Below are 20,417 nucleotides of genomic sequence, written 5' to 3' on the forward strand. Positions count from 1 at the left end.
CCTCCAGAGGATAAACAACCATATTTGGGGTCAAAATATATGGCATGTGGCTGAGCTCGGTAAGAGACAACAAGCGGCCCTGTGTCTGCAGCACCCGGTAAGGGGGAAAGAGCAGACAACATCGCCAGCTCTAATGGCTCTAGCTGCCTCTGAAATGCCCTTTTCAACTGCTCTGCTAAGCGGCTCTCAGGCAGACGGAAGAGCTTCTGGCTGCCAGCCGGGCAGCACTTGCACACAGAGCACGAGACTAGCGCCGAAAGCACCTGAGCCGCTTCTCAGTGCTCTTGGAGTCGGCGTTAAATAAACTCATTCGTGCAGCTCTTGGAAGCTGATGGGGACCCTTCCACTGGGGGCAGAGCAGGGGGAGGGGAGATGCTGCAGGAAGGTGGGGGCACCAGAGCCCTCAGCGCCAGCTGGTGATTCAGGTTCCCCTGCCATATTAGCGACACCATCTCCCTGAAGACGTGAGGAACGAGGGGGGAGAGAGACATCAGAAAAAGCCATTCCCCAATGTGGGCCATGCGCTCACTCCAGCACGCTCTGCTCACAGCCAGCCAGCAACACCCAAGGCTGCAATAAGCAGCACAGAGAGCATTGCAAACTTGCCCAGTGAGACGCCAGGTTAACAGGGGAACAGGCAGTGCTGCAAACCCAGCCTGGGGAGGCAGGAGCCTCAGGAGAGCCCGGCTCCCAGGACAGGAGCTGCTGCCCATCACTCAGAGCAGAGGATCACGCAGGGGAAGGGAAGAAAACCAGTAACAAGGAGGAGGGACAAAGCTGTGCGGTCAGCACATGGAGCCTAAGACCCACTGCCCAGCCCCTTTGCTCAGACAGGGGCTCCCGGCTCAGCCAGCGCCCAAGCGCTTAGGAAGCAAAGGGAAGAGCAAATAATGAGGGACTTGGAAGCTCCTTTTGTTTGGCGTTTATTTAGCTTCACTCTGCAGAAAGCCCAGGGTGGCTTGTTCTAGCTTTCAGGGGAAGGGCACAGGCACCCTGAGCATACACGGTGGTGAGGGGCTCAGCCCTCTCCAGGGCACAAAAGGCACATCTCCCACCTGCCCAGGGTCTCTGGCACGAAGCCCCTGAAGAGCAGATAAAGCCCCTGATCCACGTCCTCGGGCCAGGCTTATAGGTTGCTGCTGCAGTCGCGGCAGAGGATCTCGTCGTGGCGTGGGATGAAGCCTTTCCCCACCAGCGAGCTGGTGCAGCGGGCACAGTTGAAGCAGTTGTGGTGCCAGTGACGATCCTCAAAGGAGATGTATTTACCCCCTCCGAAGCCTAGAGAAGGGGGACAGAGCACAGGGTTACCCGGAGCACTCAAGGCAGATTTCTGAAGGGCCTAGGGTCGGCCCTCCAGTCGGGGATGAGCCTGGGGCTATTTCCATCTATGGTGCGTCTGTGCCCCCCCCCCCACACACACCATAGCTTCTAAACCCCCCCCCACAATCTTATACGCAGGAAGGACCAGCCCTAGCTTAGAGCTGGGGAGCTGAGGCCCATGTCACGCAGAGAGCCAGAGGCAGAGCAGGTCTCCCAAGCCCCAGGCCAGAGCCCAGAGCCCCCTATGCAGCAGGCAGCACTGGCCGTGAGCAGCCAGTTGGGGGTCTGTGCACGACACTGAGTAACTGAAGCTCTTCGGGAAGGACCCGAGTGGAGCCAGCCGGCCGAGGGAAGCCACGTTCTGCCCCCTGTCCAGACGGCAGGAGGACATGCAGGTTTCCTACGCGCTATTGCAGAGACAGCAACAAAGATAAACACTGGGGACCTGGGGCGGGGCAGCAAGCCAGCATCGTCTCTAACCATGGAACCAGGGTTCTGACTCACCAAGTGACTCAGCGGCTGCATTGGCCTTGCCGGGAGCAATAAACCCAAGCCACAGAGGGAGGGTCAGTGAAGGAGACCAGGCAGCCTCCTGGTGCAGGTGTGTGGAGGGAGAGACCCACTCCCCTCACTGTGAAAGGTCCAGTTTCCGGAGCCTCCCAGCCCGTTGCTGGGCTGCAAAACCTTCCCACGTTACTGTGGGTGGAGAACCCTTCCAGGGCCCCAACTGAGGGACCAGCAGCCCCCAAACGAGAGGCCAGTCAGAGCCATCAGATCCCACCACATGGAGCATGTCCTGGGAGTTCTGCAGGAAGGCGGCAGGGTACCAAAATGCAGCCAGTCCTCCCCGGGTGTGCACAGTACGTTCCCTGCTCTGACAGGGGTAGGACACACCCAATGCTTGAGCTTTGCAAGAACGAAGTGAGAGCAAGGAAACGAGCAACACAAACTCCTCACTGCAATTTAACTCCTTCCATCGCATGGCCTCTCTACGAGCAGCTGAAACAGGCTGCTGGGGAACAAGTCCGGGAGCAGCCTGCCACACACCCCAGGGCACTCTTGGCAATAATGTTCTCCCATCCTGGGAGGCCTGAAGTTCTGAACAGCCCATCAATGAGCCTTGGAGGGCTGCAGAGGCCTTACGCTGGCCTGCTGCACAGAGGAATTCACCACCAGGAAGAGATTCCCCAGCAAGTGGCTGGGAGCAAGAAGGCAGAGCAAGCCAGTCTCCGTCGTTACCTGTGATGGGCTTTGCGCAGGCGCTGCACTTCTTGGCATAGAGGTTCCCAAAGCACTTGACACAGTAGGGGTTGTCCTCCTGGGAGGTGAACTGCTGGCCTGCCAGGGGAACCTTGCAACCAGTGCAGACAAAGCACTCCTTGTGCCAGGGCTCGTCACGGTAAGTCACTCCTCCCTTGGTCAGCGACTGGGGAAGGGAGAACACCAGTTACACCCATACGTCCCTGAAGAGCTGCTGTAGGCAGCCCCAGGAGCACGGAGCACCTGGCGGTTATACAGATCTCAGCCTCTGGAACCCTTTCCATAGGGACACTGACAGGGCTGGACGCAAGGCTAGCACACATTCCACGACCCCTTCCCAAGCCAGCCAAGGGAACTCAACTGGACCCTCCACAACCATCGAGCCGCACAAAGCCACGGCGGGCCTGGCACTAAGGGGAGCCCTCGGCTGTCTCCAGAGCAGGGGGTGATGCCGACACATCAGGCAGCAGCCGGTCTCCAGACCAGGCACACAGACATGCCTCAGCTTGGAGATCTTGACAGCACTCAGCAAAGCCTTCTGGAGAGGCATGGAGAGTAGCATCCCCTGTGACAAGGGCAGGGGAGGGAGCCCAGCCACACCCACCCCTTTATTATTACTGGGTGGGTTCTGGCAGCGCGCTGGGTGCAGTCCTGCCGGCCCAGCTCCACGGGAACACGGACACGATTCTGCCCTTAGTAAGCTGAGTTTCACCAGAAGGGATCATGGAACAGCACCCCACCTCCCATGTCTGAGATGGCTTTCCACGGAGACCAGCGGCTGCCCCAGGAGAATCTCATCTCAGAGAAGTGGAGCCCCTGCGGGGTCACCGAAGGAAGCACTAGGCTGGCAAGCCAGCGTTACCTTTTTGCAACGAGTGCAGCGGGGAGCAAACTTGCTCTCATAACAGGGGACGCAATAATAATCCTTCTTGTCTGGGATAAAGGACCGCGACCCGATGGGCTGCTGACAGCTGCTGCAGATGAAGCAATGCTCATGCCAGGTTTGTCCACTGTATTCCAGTTTCCGGGATCCTAGAAGTGAAGCAGGTCTGGGCTCAGGGCACCGCTGGGAGACAGCAGCTGCCCCTTCAGACAGGCTCAGCAAGTGGCATGTCCTCAAATCAACAATGATCTTCAGAGATGGAGCCTGTGTCCTGAACTCAGCTCGAGCCTGGGAAGGGGGGCCTGGCGCTAGCGTTTCCTACCTGTGGACAGAAAGCTAGTGCCCGGAGGCCTGTTCCTGCCCCACGTCCTAATACAGTCACTCCACATGGGGCAGTTCTCCCTTCACAGGGAGCGTCACCAGTCGAGCCTCTCAGCACGGGAGAGCTCGAGACGCCAGAGGGCCTGGGGGTAACACAGGCAGGCAATGCCCGCGGGGCCTGGCACAGCCCCAGGCCCAAAAGGCTGGGTCTCCAGCAGCCTTTAGCCAGTCACTCCCTGTCTGAGGCCACAAGGGCCCCCAGAGACAGGGCAGGGGAGCTGCCTCCCCACATTCTCCTCCCCCAACACGGAGCCCACAGACAAGGGCTGCAGGGGAGATCACAGTTCTGGGTCCCCGATAAGGGCCTCACGTCTGCTCAGCAGAGGGGAGCCAGCACCAGGCCTCTCTGTACAGGTACGGCATGACCTGGGCTCTTGCCCGGCACCCACAGGGCACTGCCCCCGGCTGGGATGACAGGAGGGCAGCTGCCAGCCTAGCAGAGCCGGCCAAGGCCCAGGGGAGGCTCCGTCTCCTGCCAACAACCCCCGCCCCAGAGCCTGTACCTGGCATGACTGTCTTCTCACATGCGACGCACTTGGAGGAGAACTCGCTGCAGTAGCAGTCGTTGCACAGCAGCTCCTCGTCCTGGCAGGTGAAAGGCTCGTCGGCCAGAGAGCGGTCGCAGCGGAAGCACCGGAAGCAGTGCTCGTGGTAATGGCGATCCTCGTAGTACAGCTCCTGGGAGAGAGCGTGGGGGGCGTCACCCACGGGGACGTGGGGCGCAGCCCCCAGCCCCTCACTTACCCACGGGGAGGTGGGGGGCAGGCCCCACTTGGGCGCAGCCCCCAGCCCCTCACTCCCCCACGGGGAGGTGGGGGGCAGGCGCCACCGGGGCGCAGCCCCCAGCCTCTCACTCACCCACAGGGGAGGTGGGGGGCAGGCGCCACTGGGGGGCAGGCGCCAGCCCCTCACTCCCCCACGGGGGGGTGGGGGGCAGGTTCCACTTGGGCACACCCCCAGCCCCTCACTCCCCCACAGGGGAGGTGGGGGGCAGGTACCACTTGGGTGCACCCCCAGCCCCTCACTCGCCCACAGGGGGGTGGGGGGCAGGCCCCACTTGGGCGCAGGCCCCAGCCCCTCACTCCCCCACAGGGGAGGTGGGGGGCAGGCCCCACTTGGGCGCAGCCCCCAGCCTCTCACTCGCCCACAGGGGGGTGGGGGGCAGGTACCACTTGGGCACAGCCCCCAGCCCCTCACTCCCCCACAGGGGGGTGGGGGGCAGGCGCCACCAGGGTGCACCCCCAGCCCCTCACTCCCCCACAGGGGAGGTGGGGGGCAGGCGCCACTTGGGCACAGCCCCCAGCCCCTCACTCCCCCACGGGGGGGGTGGGGGGCAGGCCCCACTTGGGCGCAGCCCCCAGCCCCTCACTCCCCCACGGGGGGGGGTGGGGGGCAGGCGCCACCGGGGTGCACCCCCAGCCCCTCACTCGCCCACGGGGAGGTGGGGGGCAGGCCCCACTTGGGTGCACCCCCAGCCCCTCACTCCCCCACAGGGGAGGTGGGGGGCAGGCGCCACTTGGGCGCAGCCCCCAGCCCCTCACTCGCCCACAGGGGGGTGGGGGGCAGGCGCCACTTGGGCGCAGCCCCCAGTCCCTCACTCGCCCACGGGGAGGTGGGGGGCAGGCCCCACTTGGGCGCAGCCCCCAGCCCCTCACTCGCCCACGGGGAGGTGGGGGGCAGGCCCCACTTGGGCGCAGCCCCCAGTCCCTCACTCGCCCACGGGGAGGTGGGGGGCAGGCCCCACTTGGGCGCAGCCCCCAGTCCCTCACTCGCCCACGGGGAGGTGGGGGGCAGGCCCCACTTGGGCGCAGCCCCCAGCCCCTCACTCCCCCACGGGGAGGTGGGGGGCAGGCCCCACTTGGGCGCAGCCCCCAGCCCCTCACTCCCCCACGGGGAGGTGGGGGGCAGGCCCCACTTGGGCGCACCCCCAGCCCCTCACTCGCCCACAGGGGAGGTGGGGGGCAGGCCCCACTTGGGCGCAGCCCCCAGCCCCTCACTCGCCCACGGGGAGGTGGGGGGCAGGCCCCACTTGGGCGCAGCCCCCAGCCCCTCACTCCCCCACGGGGAGGTGGGGGGTAGGCCCCACTTGGGTGCACCCCCAGCCCCTCACTCCCCCACGGGGGAGGTGGGGGGCAGGCCCCACTTGGGCGCAGCCCCCAGCCCCTCACTCCCCCACGGGGGAGGTGGGGGGCAGGCCCCACTTGGGCGCAGCCCCCAGCCCCTCACTCCCCCACGGGGGAGGTGGGGGGCAGGCCCCACTTGGGTGCACCCCCAGCCCCTCACTCCCCCACGGGGAGGTGGGGGGTAGGCCCCACCGGGGCGCAGCCCCCAGCCCCTCACTCCCCCACGGGGAGGTGGGGGGTAGGCCCCACCGGGGCGCAGCCCCCAGCCCCTCACTCACCCTGCAGTCGTGGCCAATCAGCTCCTTGCATTCCTCGCAGGTGTTCGCGAAGTGGGCATCGTAGCAGGGGATGCAGTAGGGACCCATGTCCATCTGGATGTACTTCCGCCCATACAGGGACTCCTTGCAGTTGTCGCAGTCGAAACCTTCCGTCATGGTGCCGACCTGAGAGCCTCCCGCACCTACCGGGGGAACCGCCTAGGTTAGCATCTGCTCAGAGCCTCAGCGATGCAAAGGGCTGAGCCCCCCCGACTCCCTTGCCACGTCCAGAGGTGAGGGGCACAGACATGGGCGCATGCCCAGGCTGCTCATTGTGCTCAGGCAGCATTGCACCGAGCTGAACCTGGCTGCGCATGGGGCATGAGCCGCTGCTCCTGCTCACGGACAACACAACCTGTGTTTCCAGAACTGGTCAGGTGTGGGGTGGAGAGCACTTTCCGCTTGCACATCAAACGGAGCCAGCAATCAGAACGTGCATACACCTGTCACCAGGCCCTGCCCGGAGAAAGCCTGACTGGGGAACGTGTGACTGAGCTGGTCGCTGGACAACGCAGGGTCATCAGCCCCTGGCTGCAATCCTCGGGACAGCACGCAACACACAAGAAGATTGCACACAAAATCGTTCCCGTTTTTGGTGAAACACATTTTTGGACTGAACTGCGTGACCAGCTGGGTGTGTGCATGAGCCCGACAGAGGGATAAACAGTCATCGCTCCCGCAGCCCCAAACTCAGTGATTAGCCTCCCGCCCGGAGCCTAGGACGGGATTGGTTCCTGCACCACCTCTTCTCGTGCTTTGCCTGAGCTAGTTTCTAACATCCCAAGTTTTGAAGCTTCCAAATGGCTCTAAAGCAGACGAACAGGAGAGCATCGAGCATAAGTCAGGTGCCCAGTCATCTGGCCAGTACAAAGACATTTCTAATCAAAGTCACATCCCCAGGATCCTCCCTGGGAGCCTACTTCCGAAGTACAAGCCCCTTGCTGCACATGCATGTTTGCACACGTGAAAGCACAAGACATTCTCTGGCTTTGCTTTGGGAGAAGCTGGTTTACGAGAGCTGTTACTGGCCCTATTTCTCTCCAAGGTATAAGGGTTTGTCTACACCTGGAGTTACTCCAGAATAGCTATACATTTACAGCCAGCCTTAATCCGAATCAACTTTCAAGTGTAGACAAGCCTATGGTGTTTATACCAGACACGTTTAGCTGCAGAGAGCCAGGCTTTGCAATCCTCTTGACGAACCCAGTGGATCAGAAGAGTTATTACAGTGCGTTGAGGGATAAATCCCAGAACAGGACAGGGGAACAATCGCAAGTTCCTCTGCATCTCAGGCTGCGGCAGTTGCCTTCACGATGTTGGGCTGAAACCACCCAGGGCCAGCACTGGGAAAGCAAAGGCTGCTCTCGCTTGCACAGCATGAGTCATCAGGGCTATTCATGGGCCTGTGATTAGGCTTCCCAGCTGTTGCTGAGTCTTGCTGCATGCAGAGATAGCGCTGCTGCTGCTGGTGAATAAGGCCACGTTCCTGCCCAGCTATGTGACAGACAGATGGGAACAAAGTCCCTTCTCAGACCCGCTCATTAACCAGCTGCTTCCCCCGCAGCTCCTGTCTGCTCTTCCGACCCCCTTCCTACCACAGCAGCAATGGGGTCCCGTGCACACGGCTGCAGAAGTGTGGGGAGAGCCCACACAGAACCCTCGCGGCAGAGCTACTAAGGGAACTGCTCTGCCAGTCGGCCCTGTCCACACCCCACACACCCCTCCCCCCTGCAGCTGCATCCTGGGGCAGAGAGTTTATGGCGGCTTGGAGCTAGTCACTCCTGCTACCAGCTGTGCAACTCCCCATTAGTCTCCGATACCTGCTAAAAATACCCAGGCAGCCAGGCCAGACCCCAGGTTCACAGTGAGCAACATCGCTGCGTGTCTGGGCAAATGAAACATTTCCTGAGCTGCTCTGACGGGGGCCACCCTGGCTGCCTGGGGAGAACATCCCCCACCCCAAGAGGTTTGCTCCCCCAGAGCGGAATCTGAGCCAGGAAGGTTAGTTTTAGAAGTGCTGCAGCCAGGCACTGCAGAAGCTGAACGAAGCAGCCCGTGCCCCAGTCCTTTGGAGATGGGCCCTGGGCACGGTCACTTGTTTCCCAACATACAACATGAGTCACGCCTGCGTGCTGTGCAACACGTCCAGCCCCCCAAGGCTCACAGCGTGGAGTCTGCCTCCCTCCAGTGACCTGCTCTGTTCATGCTGGACTTTGCTTCCCAAAGTGAGTTCATCCCTTCACCTGAGAGAAAGTCTATTGCTACCCGCACACCTCAGAGAGAGGGACTCAAAGGGGTACCACAAGGACACAACCGGGACCCCCCCGTACAATACTGTCAAGTCCTCAGGGCAGGGAGCTGTCTGTACTGAGTTAGGAGGCTTCCTGCACCTCAGTGGCCCTGGAAATAGCAGCTTGGAGTGTAACTGAAAGGGAGGAAGGCAGGCCCAGAAGGTAGGCCACGCCACTGGAGCAGAACTCAAAAGGCCTGTGTTCAATTCCCAGCCATGCCAGAGACTTCCTGTGTGACCCTGGGCAGGTCCACCACCTCTCTGGGCCCAACCCACCTGAAACAGGGGAACAAGATCCCAGAGATCCTGCGAGAAAAAAGCCCACGAATGATCGCAAGATGCTCAGATGCCATAACAATGGGCTCACGTAAGGACCTAGAGAAACAGAGCTGTTGTTCCTCTGAGTGCGTGTACTCCTGCTCTTTGATCTCAAATAGCAATCCTCCCCGAGACCCAACAGCACTCAGAGATGACAGGAGAAAACCAGACTGGTAGGATCTCAGCTCCAGGACAAGGTGTTTCTGTGTTGGAGCGTGATTTGCCAAATCAAACTCCATCTCTCTGCTGCAGCTGCGCCAACGTTCTGTTCTTGGTTTTGATCATGTCTCTCAAAAAAAGAGTTCCAGGACAGGGACATTCCAGTCTCAAATAGCGTCTCTCGTTTGGCGGCCTCTCGACGTAGGCTGTTTCCTGCCCAATCCCCTTTCTCCCTGAACCACACTGGAGATGGTTGCCAGCAGAGAATGCCACTAAGGGCCTGCCTGCATTACTGATTTTGCACAGGAATAGTTACACCAGTGCAAGCCCCTGTGTAAATGCACTGCACTGGTGTAAGGGAGGGCTCAGACAGTGCCACTTGACCCAGTTCAGACCACAGTGCATCTCCACTGGGGGCTGGCATGCACCAGCAAAGCTACATCAGTGCAAAAATCCTTAATGTAGACAAAGCCCTTAGGTGGGACCCAACACCACTTTCTTTGCAGGCACATGGGAAGAGGAAGAGATGCAAACTGCACAAGCCCTTTGAAAATGGTACTTGAACCACTTGTCAAAGGACTGTCCCCATCTGTAGTATACACATAACCCACTGGCAGAGTGTTCACATCCACCTCTAGCAGCTAGTTTACTAGAGGATAACAGCCTACTACTGGCACCTGTGCTGCAATGTTGAAGGCTCCAGGTGCAGATCTTGCTGACTCCCTATGAGGGGGGATGTTTATAAGCATCCCTCTGAACTGCATCCAGCGGCAAGACCCTCGTCCCCATCCATGCCATGGGGCCTTAGTGCTGGCTAGCCAATTGCTGTTGCATTTCCTCCACCACTTTCCCCCTCCTTGGGGTTACTGCTTCCCAGAGTCCGTCCGTCCACCTACGTCTGCTGCACAGCAGTCTTGCAAGGCAGAGTGCACTGCTAAAAGGGTGTCAGCATTGCACTACTGGAGCTAAACTCTTATTCTCCAGGTTGGACAGACCACAGAGTGCACAATGGCAGGACAGCAAGCCCCAGGGCTGTCTGCGAGCAGAGACCACAGCATGGCTGGGTAGGGACACATGCTGCTCGCTCGTTCCAGGGAGGGGAAGGGAGAGCAGCAGATAATGAGCCTGGGAAGTTTGCTGAGGGGTGTTTGTGTTAGATAAGCTGTTTGCTCCTTTGTTCTGGCTCTCACACACAGAGCAGGACAGAGGTGCTAAACATATGAGGATGCCAAAGCAAACACTGGAGCTCCAATAGCCAGGAGAGCCCAAGAGCAGGGAGACCAGAAGGGCGAAACAAAGAAAAAGGAGCAGGAAGCAGCTCAGCATAAAAAACATTTAAATCACATTGATCAAGTTTGCAGATGAAAAAAGAGTTGGGGCAGTGGTAAGTGATGAAGAGGGCAGGTCACAGACACAGAGTGAGCTGGATCGCTTGGGGAGTGGGGTGCAAACAATGTGTTTTAATTCGGCTAAATGTAAACGTGCAAGTCTCTGACCAGAGAACATCGGCCACCCTTACACAATGCAGCGACTCTGGAAAAGACTCAGGGTGGACAAACTCCCAGTGCGACACTGTGGCCTAAAGGGCTAATGTGAACCTGGGATCCATCCAGACGGGAATCTCAGGTAGGAGCAGAGCGGTTATTTTACCTCTGTACTTGGCACTGGTGCGACCACTGTTGGAATCCTGTGTCAGTTCTGGTGTTCACAGTTCACGAAGGACGTTGATAAACTGGAGGATTCAGGATTAGAAAACCTGCCTTCCAGTGACAGACACAAGGAGCTCAATCTATTTAGCTTATGAGAAGGGCAAGGGGTGACTTGATCCCAGTCTATAGGTATCTACAATGGGAACAAGTTTTTGATAATGGGCTCTTCAGTCTAGCAGAGAAAGGTCTAACACCATCCAATACTGGGAGCTGAAGCTACATAACTTCAGACTGGAAATAACGGTACATTTTAAAGTGAGAGTAATTAGCCACTGGAACAATTTGCCAAGGGTCGTGGTGGATTCTCCATCACTGGCAATTGTAAAATCAAGACTGGATACTTTTCTAAAAGCTCTGCTCTGGGAATGCTTTTAGGGAAGTTCTCAGGCCTGTACTATGCAGGAGGTCAGACGAGATGATCACGATTGTCCCTTCTGGCCTTGGACTCTACAAATACATGAGCACAGGCAAGAAACACTCACTGCAATGGGGGGAGGAACTCAGCGCTTGTCCGGGCTAGGAGAAAAGATGGATTTGTAAAAACTTTTTTAACGGCGTTGGTCTAGAGTAGGATTTAGAAGCGTGCTGTAGGCGTGTGCTAACTAACAGGTTCTGAAAGCCAAGCGTAGCCAGGACAGACTTTAAACATGCACTCAGCTGGTGAAGGGGAGCTCCTAGTCAGGGCAAAGCCACCGAATGTAGCAGAGAACAGGAGCTAGGCTCCACGGAGCCAGGGGCTGGGTTAACCCTACTGCAGGGAGCCCACCTGCTTGCACGTGGCAGAGTGGCCGTGTAGAGTCATTTTCGTTGCTTTCAGCCCTATTATATTCCACAAGGAGAGACTCCCTCTCCCCTCGTTAAGAGGGTTACCGGTGCCGCTCAGACTCCGCGGCAATATGGAGACAGGAAGTGGCCAGGGATAAGTTACCCTCACCACCCCGTCCCTGCTGCCTGTCATGCATGCACAGCACCTCCACCTCAGCCTGCTCCACCTGGCCAACACTGGCTAGTGCCAAGACAGTTGTTACAGATGCATCTGTTGCTATGCTACCGAGAAGCACCCTGCGGGCTGACCACTCCCGTCGGCTGCAGACTGGGACGTGCCTCACTACCTTGGATGCTGGCATCTTGGTCTGGATTTACACCCTTCCTGGGTGTTGTCACCCCACTATGCCCAGCGACAGCCAGAAAACTGCAGCTCCTGCCTCCGCTTGTCAGAACCCCTCGTACAGGTGCTCTGCTCCACAGCTGACTGATTTAACTAAAGACACTACATTAATAGTGAACAAAAAAGGAGCCTGCAGGCTGGTGGCTGCTCCCTGCACAGTGCCCCAGGCTCCAGGAGTAGCAGAGTCTGCAAACACCGTGGCCCCAAGTGAGACCCATGCAATATACCTGCCACTGAACTAGGAGAACCCAGTTCTCTCCAGGTCACACCTGATATGCAATAGACAAAAACTAACCATTCAGCACACGGAGACAGCAAAAATCACACAGGGTTCTAGTCACTTGTGACAATACGGGTTTATTTTTATCATGAGCTGTGCCATTCCACCTGGCAAACATTGTCCTCCTCGTGGGGACAACTGGCTTTCCTCCCTCCCTTGCACCCCAGTACCATGGAGTGCCAGACCAAACTCCTGAGTGGCCCCCAGCCTCGCCTCGCAAATAACCTTCTGAAAAACATGGGCCCCAAGCATGGCCAGCTTGGAACAGAACTTGGAACAGGATAGCGTGCCAGAAAGGTCAGCAAGCCGCAGATGATGCACAGTAGAGACCACTTTCTAATTAGAGTAACACCCATGTAACACCACTCCAGTGTCACTGTCTGTTGTGACCCTGCAGGTGGCTTAGCAACAGATTGTTATATTCATGCCAGGGTCTAGACAGAGGCAGACGAGCGAGCTCAGAGGAGAAGGTGCAGCCACGGTTTGGTTTTCCGCAATGTGTAACCTGCCAGGACTTTAATCAAACTGCTGAGAAAACAATGAACTCCTGCAGCCAGAGATTTCACTTACACAAGAAAGCCAATAACCTTGTCAAACTCCCCACCGTAGTATGTTATCAGGTCCACAACCAGCTGCCATACAGAAGCCATCCTGTAGCAGCCCATACAGCTATTCCTAGGAACATGTTCATCTTTCCAGGATACAGGAATAGACCTGCCTTTGCTCATGTTTCAGGTTCCATCTATTCTATTCTGCCCAGAGTTGCCTGAACGGGGTTTGCGTAATTTACTTCTAAACAAATGAGCAGGAGCAGAAATGCAGCCAGGCAGGGAGGACGAGCAATTTCCCAAATTAGGATGAGTAGGTGAGACAGGGCCCGGGGATGCCAGACCGGCAGGGGGAAGAGAATAATAGTTTCCCCTAGTTAGCTTTGCAGAAGCACTACAGCTGCTGGGGTCTGCCAGCAGATTTCTGCCTCCAGGACGAAGAGCAGCTGCTGCTTGGTGTAAGGAGCTGCTCTGACCCCTCCTAGTGAGGCTGGGAAGATTTTCAATCAGTATCACGGTTGCTGCAGCTCTCTTGTGCTAACACTGCATCCACCCAGAGCCCTGGCAAAGGCCAAGCAGGCTCTCAGGCCAAGGAGACCACGTGTGGTCCCAGTTCCCAAGTGCACTGTGTTTGGTTCCCTACGGGGCTCATGTGCGCCTCTGCCTCTATCTTTCGAGCCTTCGCCTGGCTTCTGACTTCACCAGCACTTGTTCTGGACACTGCTCCCCTGCCCAGCAGCCTTCAGCTTCTGACCAGGGCCCTGAGGTGGGGCCAGCTGAGCAGGCCTGGAGCAGTGCGTGTGGCAGGCTGGGAAATGAGTGGGTTCTTGCCCCGGGAAGAGCTGTGGGCTTGGTGCTGGCGCTGGGAACACCCTCGCCAGCCAGGGCTCACCAAGCCCTGCTTTCAGGAGAGCTGCGGGGCAGTCAGCCAGAAAGGCACAGGTAAGGGAATTTCACCAGGATGACTGAGCCAGCCCCGGCTCTCACCCAGTGCCCTTAGGGAGCTGCATTCCATCAAGACTTCACCCTCCTGCTCCCGGAGCCGCTGAGTCACTTCCTGCCTTTAGATCTCACCGTCCAACCTCCTCTGCAGCCTGTGCCCAGCACTCTGAGGAGCGCGTTGCAATTCCGAGCATGAAGGGCAAGTCATGGGGTTCATCATTCCCAGGGATGCACTTCCAGGGGTACGTCATCCCCACAGGCCCTGGGACTCGCTCTCCCAGCCCCATCAATGCAAACAGCTGCAGTTAGTTCCTCAAATCCATGGGGAGGGCCTGGGTCATTTGCAGTCCCTCAAAGCAGGGGCCAGATGGCAGCCTGCTGGCAGGAGGGTACTGAAGGAGCAGAGTCAGGATGCTGGCAGCCTGTGTGCCCCTCTCCTCTCCCACCTGTGGGGATGTAACTGCCAGAAAACGTCCACCTTAGACAAGTGCCATGTGTGGCTGGAGCCCAGCCAGAGCCCTACAATGCAGCAACTGTCCCCAGTGAACCTTGCGTGAGTTCAGAGCGGCCTTGGCCCAACGCTGGGCACAGCCGATTTTGACAAGGAAACGCTGTGCATTTTGAGAACCCTGCGCTGAAAAAGCAGCACTCTCACAGCTCCGGACCTGCTCAGCCAGGCAGGCATGGAAATGCCCACGGCTGCGAGCACAGGAAATAGCAGAGATTGTTTGAATTGTTCACTAAGTCACGGGGAGCACCCGATTATCACCAGATTTTAAGGCACACTCGGCAGGGGAATGGAGGATTTCCTCAGATTCAGAGTAAGTCTCGGCAGGTGAAAGATGCACCCTACTGTACTAGAGAGACGTGATGGTGCATACAACGTTTACACAGCACGTCTTTCCACGTACAACAGCAGAAAGGCCCAGGAAAGACACCAGCTAAAGACAGGTGTGGTGAACTCGACAGGATCTCGGTGCAACTTCATAGATAGGGTGGGGGCAAAGGGCGAGATTGTTATTTGTATTACAACAGTGCAGAGGGCCTGCCAGAGACCAGGGCTTCATTGTGCTCTACACAGACTGTCTTACGAGACTTCAAACCAGGCACAGTCTGAACAGATGAGACAGACGGGGGAAGGGTATCATCCCCCGCTGATGGATGGGGAGCTGATGACACTTGCTCAAGGTAACACAAGGAGTCTGTGGCAAAGCCAAGAATAGAAGCCAGATCTCCCAAGTCCCACCCAGTGCACTACCCCAAGGCCAGCCAGCCTGCCTCTCTTTAGAGTCCGACACATTACTACAAGTGGAAGTTTCATTTTCTTTTCACACACCAGATACAAAGTGTGTTTCCCAAAAAACAGGCCACATTTTTTAGAAACTGAAAAATACTATTTCTTTTATCATTTTTACAGTGCAAATATTTGTAATAAAAATAATATACACTTTGATTTCAATTACAACACAGAATACAATATATATGAAAATGTAGAAAACATCCAAAATATTTAATAAATTTCAATTCGTATTCTATTGTTTAATGGTGCAATTAAAACTGCGATTAAATCAGGATTAATTTTTTGAGTTAATCTTGTGAGTTAACTGCGTGAGTACTGCGATTAATCGACAGCTCTAATATTAATAAATCCACATGGACTTATACACCTACTTGCGAGGATCTGAACAAAGCCATCCCTGGACTCAAGGCGTAGTTAATAAGTGCCCAGTTATTAACATACATTCAGAACTACAAACTACCTTCCTGTATTGGTGCACTGACGTGAAAACCACTCACAGCCAGAGCTTTGCTCAAGAGATTGTTTTTAAACAAGATTAATGGCCAAATTCAAAGTTGAGTCAGTTGGGGTAAAAAGCACATTTTGTGCATTCAACAGGAAGCTGAGGATTGGAAGCGTTTGAGAAGCTTGGATCGGTCACAAGTCAAATGGGCCATTTCACTGAAGGAGGAGATTCAAGAGCACAGGAGTGAGATAGACACATTAGAACTCTCCTCCTAACAGAACAACATCCACCTAACCAGACTGTTAAGAAATCCATGGCCCCAGAATTCACCAGAGGAGATTCTGACTCAAACTCCTCCTTAGATTATTATCTAGGGCAGAGAAGGGCTGGGAGGAGATGGGAGAACCAGACACGAGCTGCATTGCTGCATTTCCTTTACACGCAACACTGGTCTGCAAGAGAGGTCTCTTACCCAGAGACAGGCTGCACTGAGCAAATTTACTACAAATTTCCTTGCTGTTTGCCCTGGAGCATCACAGATCCATGCAGCGTATGATTTGCTGGGCGATTACAGCCTCGCACAGGAAAGAGGGTCCATTTCATGCAAGCGACACATGCCAGAATACAAATCACACCAACCTTTTGTGTGGAAGGAAACATACCACAGACACAGTGCAGAGAGGAACTCTGGCTAACAATTGCTTCTATAAACCTGCTACACCTTCCCCCCAAACACCGGACAGAGCCTGCCACGGTCACCAAGGAAACACTCTAGCTTCTTTTGGTTCTGAATGCGCCAGCTGACAGAGCTGGCCAGGGTGATTCCTAAAGGCTGCATTCATGCCCCCACAGCACAAGAGAGGGAACTCGACAATATCCAGGAGACCCAGCGAATGCCAACTACAGCCCTCTGGGGAAGATTTTATTAAGGAAACTAGGCGTGAAAAATGCAGCGCCCTGGTTCCACAGGGGACTCTACACAAAATGACTGAATCCTGTGACCATGCTAAACTGACTTGTAAATTGTTCAGCAGTGCCAGCACAATGTTTTTCAAACATATAGGAAGGCACAAGCCCCCATCCCCAAAGAATTTGCACATTACATAGATTATATTATCTAGGCAATTAAAGCTTTCATTTATACCAGTGTAAATCCAGAGTCAATCTGGATTTACACACACATAACCAAGCAAAATTTGGCCCATAAACACATAAATGCTTAGCACCTGAACGCGGAAAGGCAGGATTCAGATACCCATGTCTGGAAATCTGCTCCCCGGGACACCAGCACTGGAGTGACAGAAAGCGACTAAACACACCATCTCGGTTCACCCTAGTGCATCAGGATCCTGCAGCTCATACAGACCCCAAGGCACCCAAACATGGAGCATCAGACTCTGCTCCAATTGCTTTGTTTTCCCAACTGCTCGGGTCTTTCTCTTGGTACAGAAAATAGTGCAGAATAAAGGAATTCCATTTTGGTTCCCTAAACATCCCTCTACAGTTCTGATCACACGCAGTGCTCTCCTCCTGGCCCTACGCCATTGGGCACTGCCATCTTCCACCCAGAGGTGGTAACATTTCAGTGGTGGGTGAAGCAATCCTTATCGAGGTGCTGTGTAGCGTAGCCTTTGGAAAGCCTCCTGGGACCTGCGGCTGGAAGGCATTATGTATGTCACACACGTGGGCATGAGAGGAGCTGCTTTGGGCATGCACATGAAAAAACACCCATTTGAGTTTGTGGCTCAGCTGCATCGTGTGGCTGTGACTGCACTGCAGGCACCCTGTGTGCACGTGCTGAAGAGCAATTCAACTTCTGCAGCGCTGCAAACCTGCTGCGTCTGAACCCAAACTCCCTTTTTAAAACTCTTTTCCAGAGAGGCTGGGAGCTCTTTTGTTGACTAAGGGCCTGGTCAACTTCAGCTTTATAACAAAATACAAGTTTTGAGAGATAGGAGCATCCAAGGGCCTCTGAAACAGCTGCATTCTATTTTTTAAGCATTATTATTAAAGGCCAAATGGATTTCCCCCCCAAATTTGGTCAAAATAGTCACTCCTGAGTTGACTCCTTATTTTCTGAGGAGGAGCAGTTCGTTTAAATACCCCGTTGTACCACCCCTGCACTAACAGTGTGCACTGCTCTCTGTGCCATTGCCACTGGCAGAGCTGTGCTCCCCTGGGGTGTGAATCACCCAGGGCCAGGGAAGAGCAGGGCACAAGGCGGCTGATGAGCTACAGAAAGGTGCGCACACCGGGGGAGGTCTTGTGTTCAAGCAGCCCAGCCTTCCACCCAAACTTTTACCCACCAGCAGGTCTCTGCTGCCATTTGGCTGGTAACTGCAGGTCTCTTTATTGAGGCTCCTTTAAAGAGTAAAGGAGGTCCTCTACTGAAAGCATGTATTACAGCTGCTAGCGTCCCTCACAAGCAAAGGAAATTACAGCTCTGTAACCCCAGTATGCCTACAGCTTCTAATTCTGGTGAAGTATCAAGTCCTGGGAAGGGAAGTAGGCTCAGGTTACCAACCCAATAAATGGCTTCTTGTGGTCTGAACCAAAATTTAGACCATCTGTTGCCTGGGAGTCACTGCACGTGCCAGCTGCAGAGTTCCTGGCTGCCGCTCTCCTGCAAAAAGGTAACACACTCCAAGGGCAAGATTGCTCAGCTTTGCAGCAGGTCAGGAAACTACTGAATGGAGACAGACAGGGGAGCACAGGAACCAGGGAGATAGTTTCTTTACTTCACCACTACACTGCCAGGGAAGAGCTGGAATGAGTTTACATCTGCAAGGCTGACACAATCCAGACACAGAGCTGGATCCAGTGTCATCTGGCGTCAATTACGCTCACAGTACAGACCTGAGCCGCTTGAAAATCAGTCGCCTTTGTTAGCAACAGTTCTTGTTTGTACTATTTTTTTAAATTTAGTCTCAAATACTGAGCATTGTAAACAAAAAATCATCCATTACTCAAAGGCAAAAGGGCTTTTGCTATCAAGATTTATTTTGGATAAACGCTGCTCAGAGCTATTTGTTTCTGAGCACGGGAAGTGGGAAGCACGTCACTTCTTGCACAACTGCTTTGCCGCTGCTGCCGCACCTCGTGAGATGGAGACTTTGGCATCTATAGCAGGGGGTGGGGGGGGGAGCGTTTTGCCAACTTGAGAGGCAAAACTACACAGCCACTATGGACACATTTCAGAGTAGCAGCCACGTTGGTCTGTATTCGCAAAAAGAACAGGAGTCCTTGTGGCATCTTAGAGACCAACAAATATCCAGGTGCCTGCACTTAACATTAAGGAGTTGGAATTCAAACCTCCAGTATCTGTTCCTCTGCAGTCCAAATGCTGCATGACCTGACAGAACTAGAGCTACCTGCCACCACATCCACAGAAAGCAGTTGTGTTTGGGCAACAAGCAGCATCTAGCACTGATTCTTCATCTCTTTCTGAGATCTTTGGTGCAGGGGCCAAGTTCTCATCTCTCTTTAAAGTGCCCTGCAGAGCTATGAAAACAGAAAAGCAGACTGCCGCCTGTCTCCCGCACTACTGCCGCCTGTCTCCCGCACTACTGCCGCCTGTCTCCCGCACTATGTTCTCACACCGAGGTAACAACAATGGTACAGACCTGGTGTTTACTGAGACGTAAAGGGGTAGTAGTAAAAAGCAGCAAGGGAAACGTGTATGAAACAGATTTACTTTTCAGGACAATGGGATATGTATAGGGCAGCATTTTATCTAGGAGAGACGCAGCTCGCCATGTCCTCAAGGTAAAGGCCAGGAAGGGTTCACACTCTGTGAGGTGAAGAAATGATCTTTTTCTTATTTGTAAAGACGACGTGCTGTGCTCACTCACTGAAAACGACAATGCTGCCTCTGTTCACGGCAAGGCACATGGTGCAACAGCCAGTGGACAACGGCCAAAGGGCAAGGCAGTTTGGTTACAGTTAAAAAGTTCCCAAGTTTATTTGCTTGCTCATATGTTTGTAGGATCAGGACCTCCAGTTCAACACTGGGAGTAATGGGGATCCCAGCATGCTAATAACCAGCCCTCTGTTCTCCCCATCAAACAGAGAACACACTATCTGAATGCAGTATTTGTGGCAAGCCATCCACAACAACAATAACTCAGCCAGACCAATACTCTAACTGCAGCAGAAAGTTACGTTGGCTTGTTGAATGCAATGGATCTGATTAAAACTCAGCACTATCCCAACAGCCACAATGACCTCAGGAGCAATGGACAGACTGACTCTCTCAGTGACTCATACTGGAATCGGTTACAGCAGGTGCTGTGAGAAAAACCGCTCACCGGTAAATCACCACTTCACTAGCAAAACATTTAAGTGCTTGCCCAGAAACAAAAGCAGCCACATCACAAACCAGAGGGTGACATCAGCACAGGATTAGCGTTTCCTCCCCAGATTCAGGTTTCACTACATGAGGCTGGAGATTGGACTCTTGTTAAAGTTCCTCTAAAAGTGTCCATAAGAACATAAGAAGGGTCAGACCAAAAGGTCCCTCTAGTCAGCATCTGCCTATGCACAGCCAATGCCAGGTGCCCACCTGAGTGAGTGAGCAATGAATGCAATGATCAAATGATCTCTCTCTCCAACCATCCATCCTCTCCCTCCTCCATCCCATCAGAGGCCTCTCTAGCCATTAGCCCCTAGGCCACCCATATTACCACCCATCCCTTTTTTTCCCTTTTTATGGTCCTTAACATCCTTTTATTTTCCTCTCCCTCACAACCTCTCCTTCACAACCTCCCACAACAAGGGTTGTGAAGAAAGAACTGAATTTTATTTGTTTTTGTTTTTTTTTTCATTTTTTTACCTTGGTGACATTTACTTTTATTTATTATTTTTATTTTAAGTATTTATACTCTTCATCACTTTTTTTTATCCACTTTTCATACACATATATACTCTTCATATACCTCTATCATGTCTTCTTTCTCTCTTTTTCTTTTCCTCCTC

General features: G+C 54.8%; 1 protein-coding gene across 1 annotated transcript in view; it reads right to left on the bottom strand.

Annotated features, from left to right (window-relative positions):
* Window positions 1-907: 907 nt before the first annotated feature.
* Window positions 908-20,417, bottom strand: part of FHL3 (four and a half LIM domains 3) — a 38,900-nt gene continuing 19,390 nt past the window's right edge. Inside the window, exons 2-6 of the mRNA XM_039511807.1 lie at window positions 6,246-6,427; window positions 4,348-4,522; window positions 3,443-3,612; window positions 2,560-2,746; window positions 908-1,278 (exon numbers count right to left, since the gene is read on the bottom strand). Coding sequence (XP_039367741.1) covers window positions 1,127-1,278; window positions 2,560-2,746; window positions 3,443-3,612; window positions 4,348-4,522; window positions 6,246-6,427 — 866 coding nt within the window. The 3' untranslated portion in view covers window positions 908-1,126. The remainder of the gene's footprint in view (window positions 1,279-2,559; window positions 2,747-3,442; window positions 3,613-4,347; window positions 4,523-6,245; window positions 6,428-20,417) is intronic.

Source organism: Mauremys reevesii, linkage group 23 (assembly GCF_016161935.1).
Source record: "Mauremys reevesii isolate NIE-2019 linkage group 23, ASM1616193v1, whole genome shotgun sequence".
Lineage (NCBI taxonomy): Eukaryota > Metazoa > Chordata > Testudines > Geoemydidae > Mauremys > Mauremys reevesii.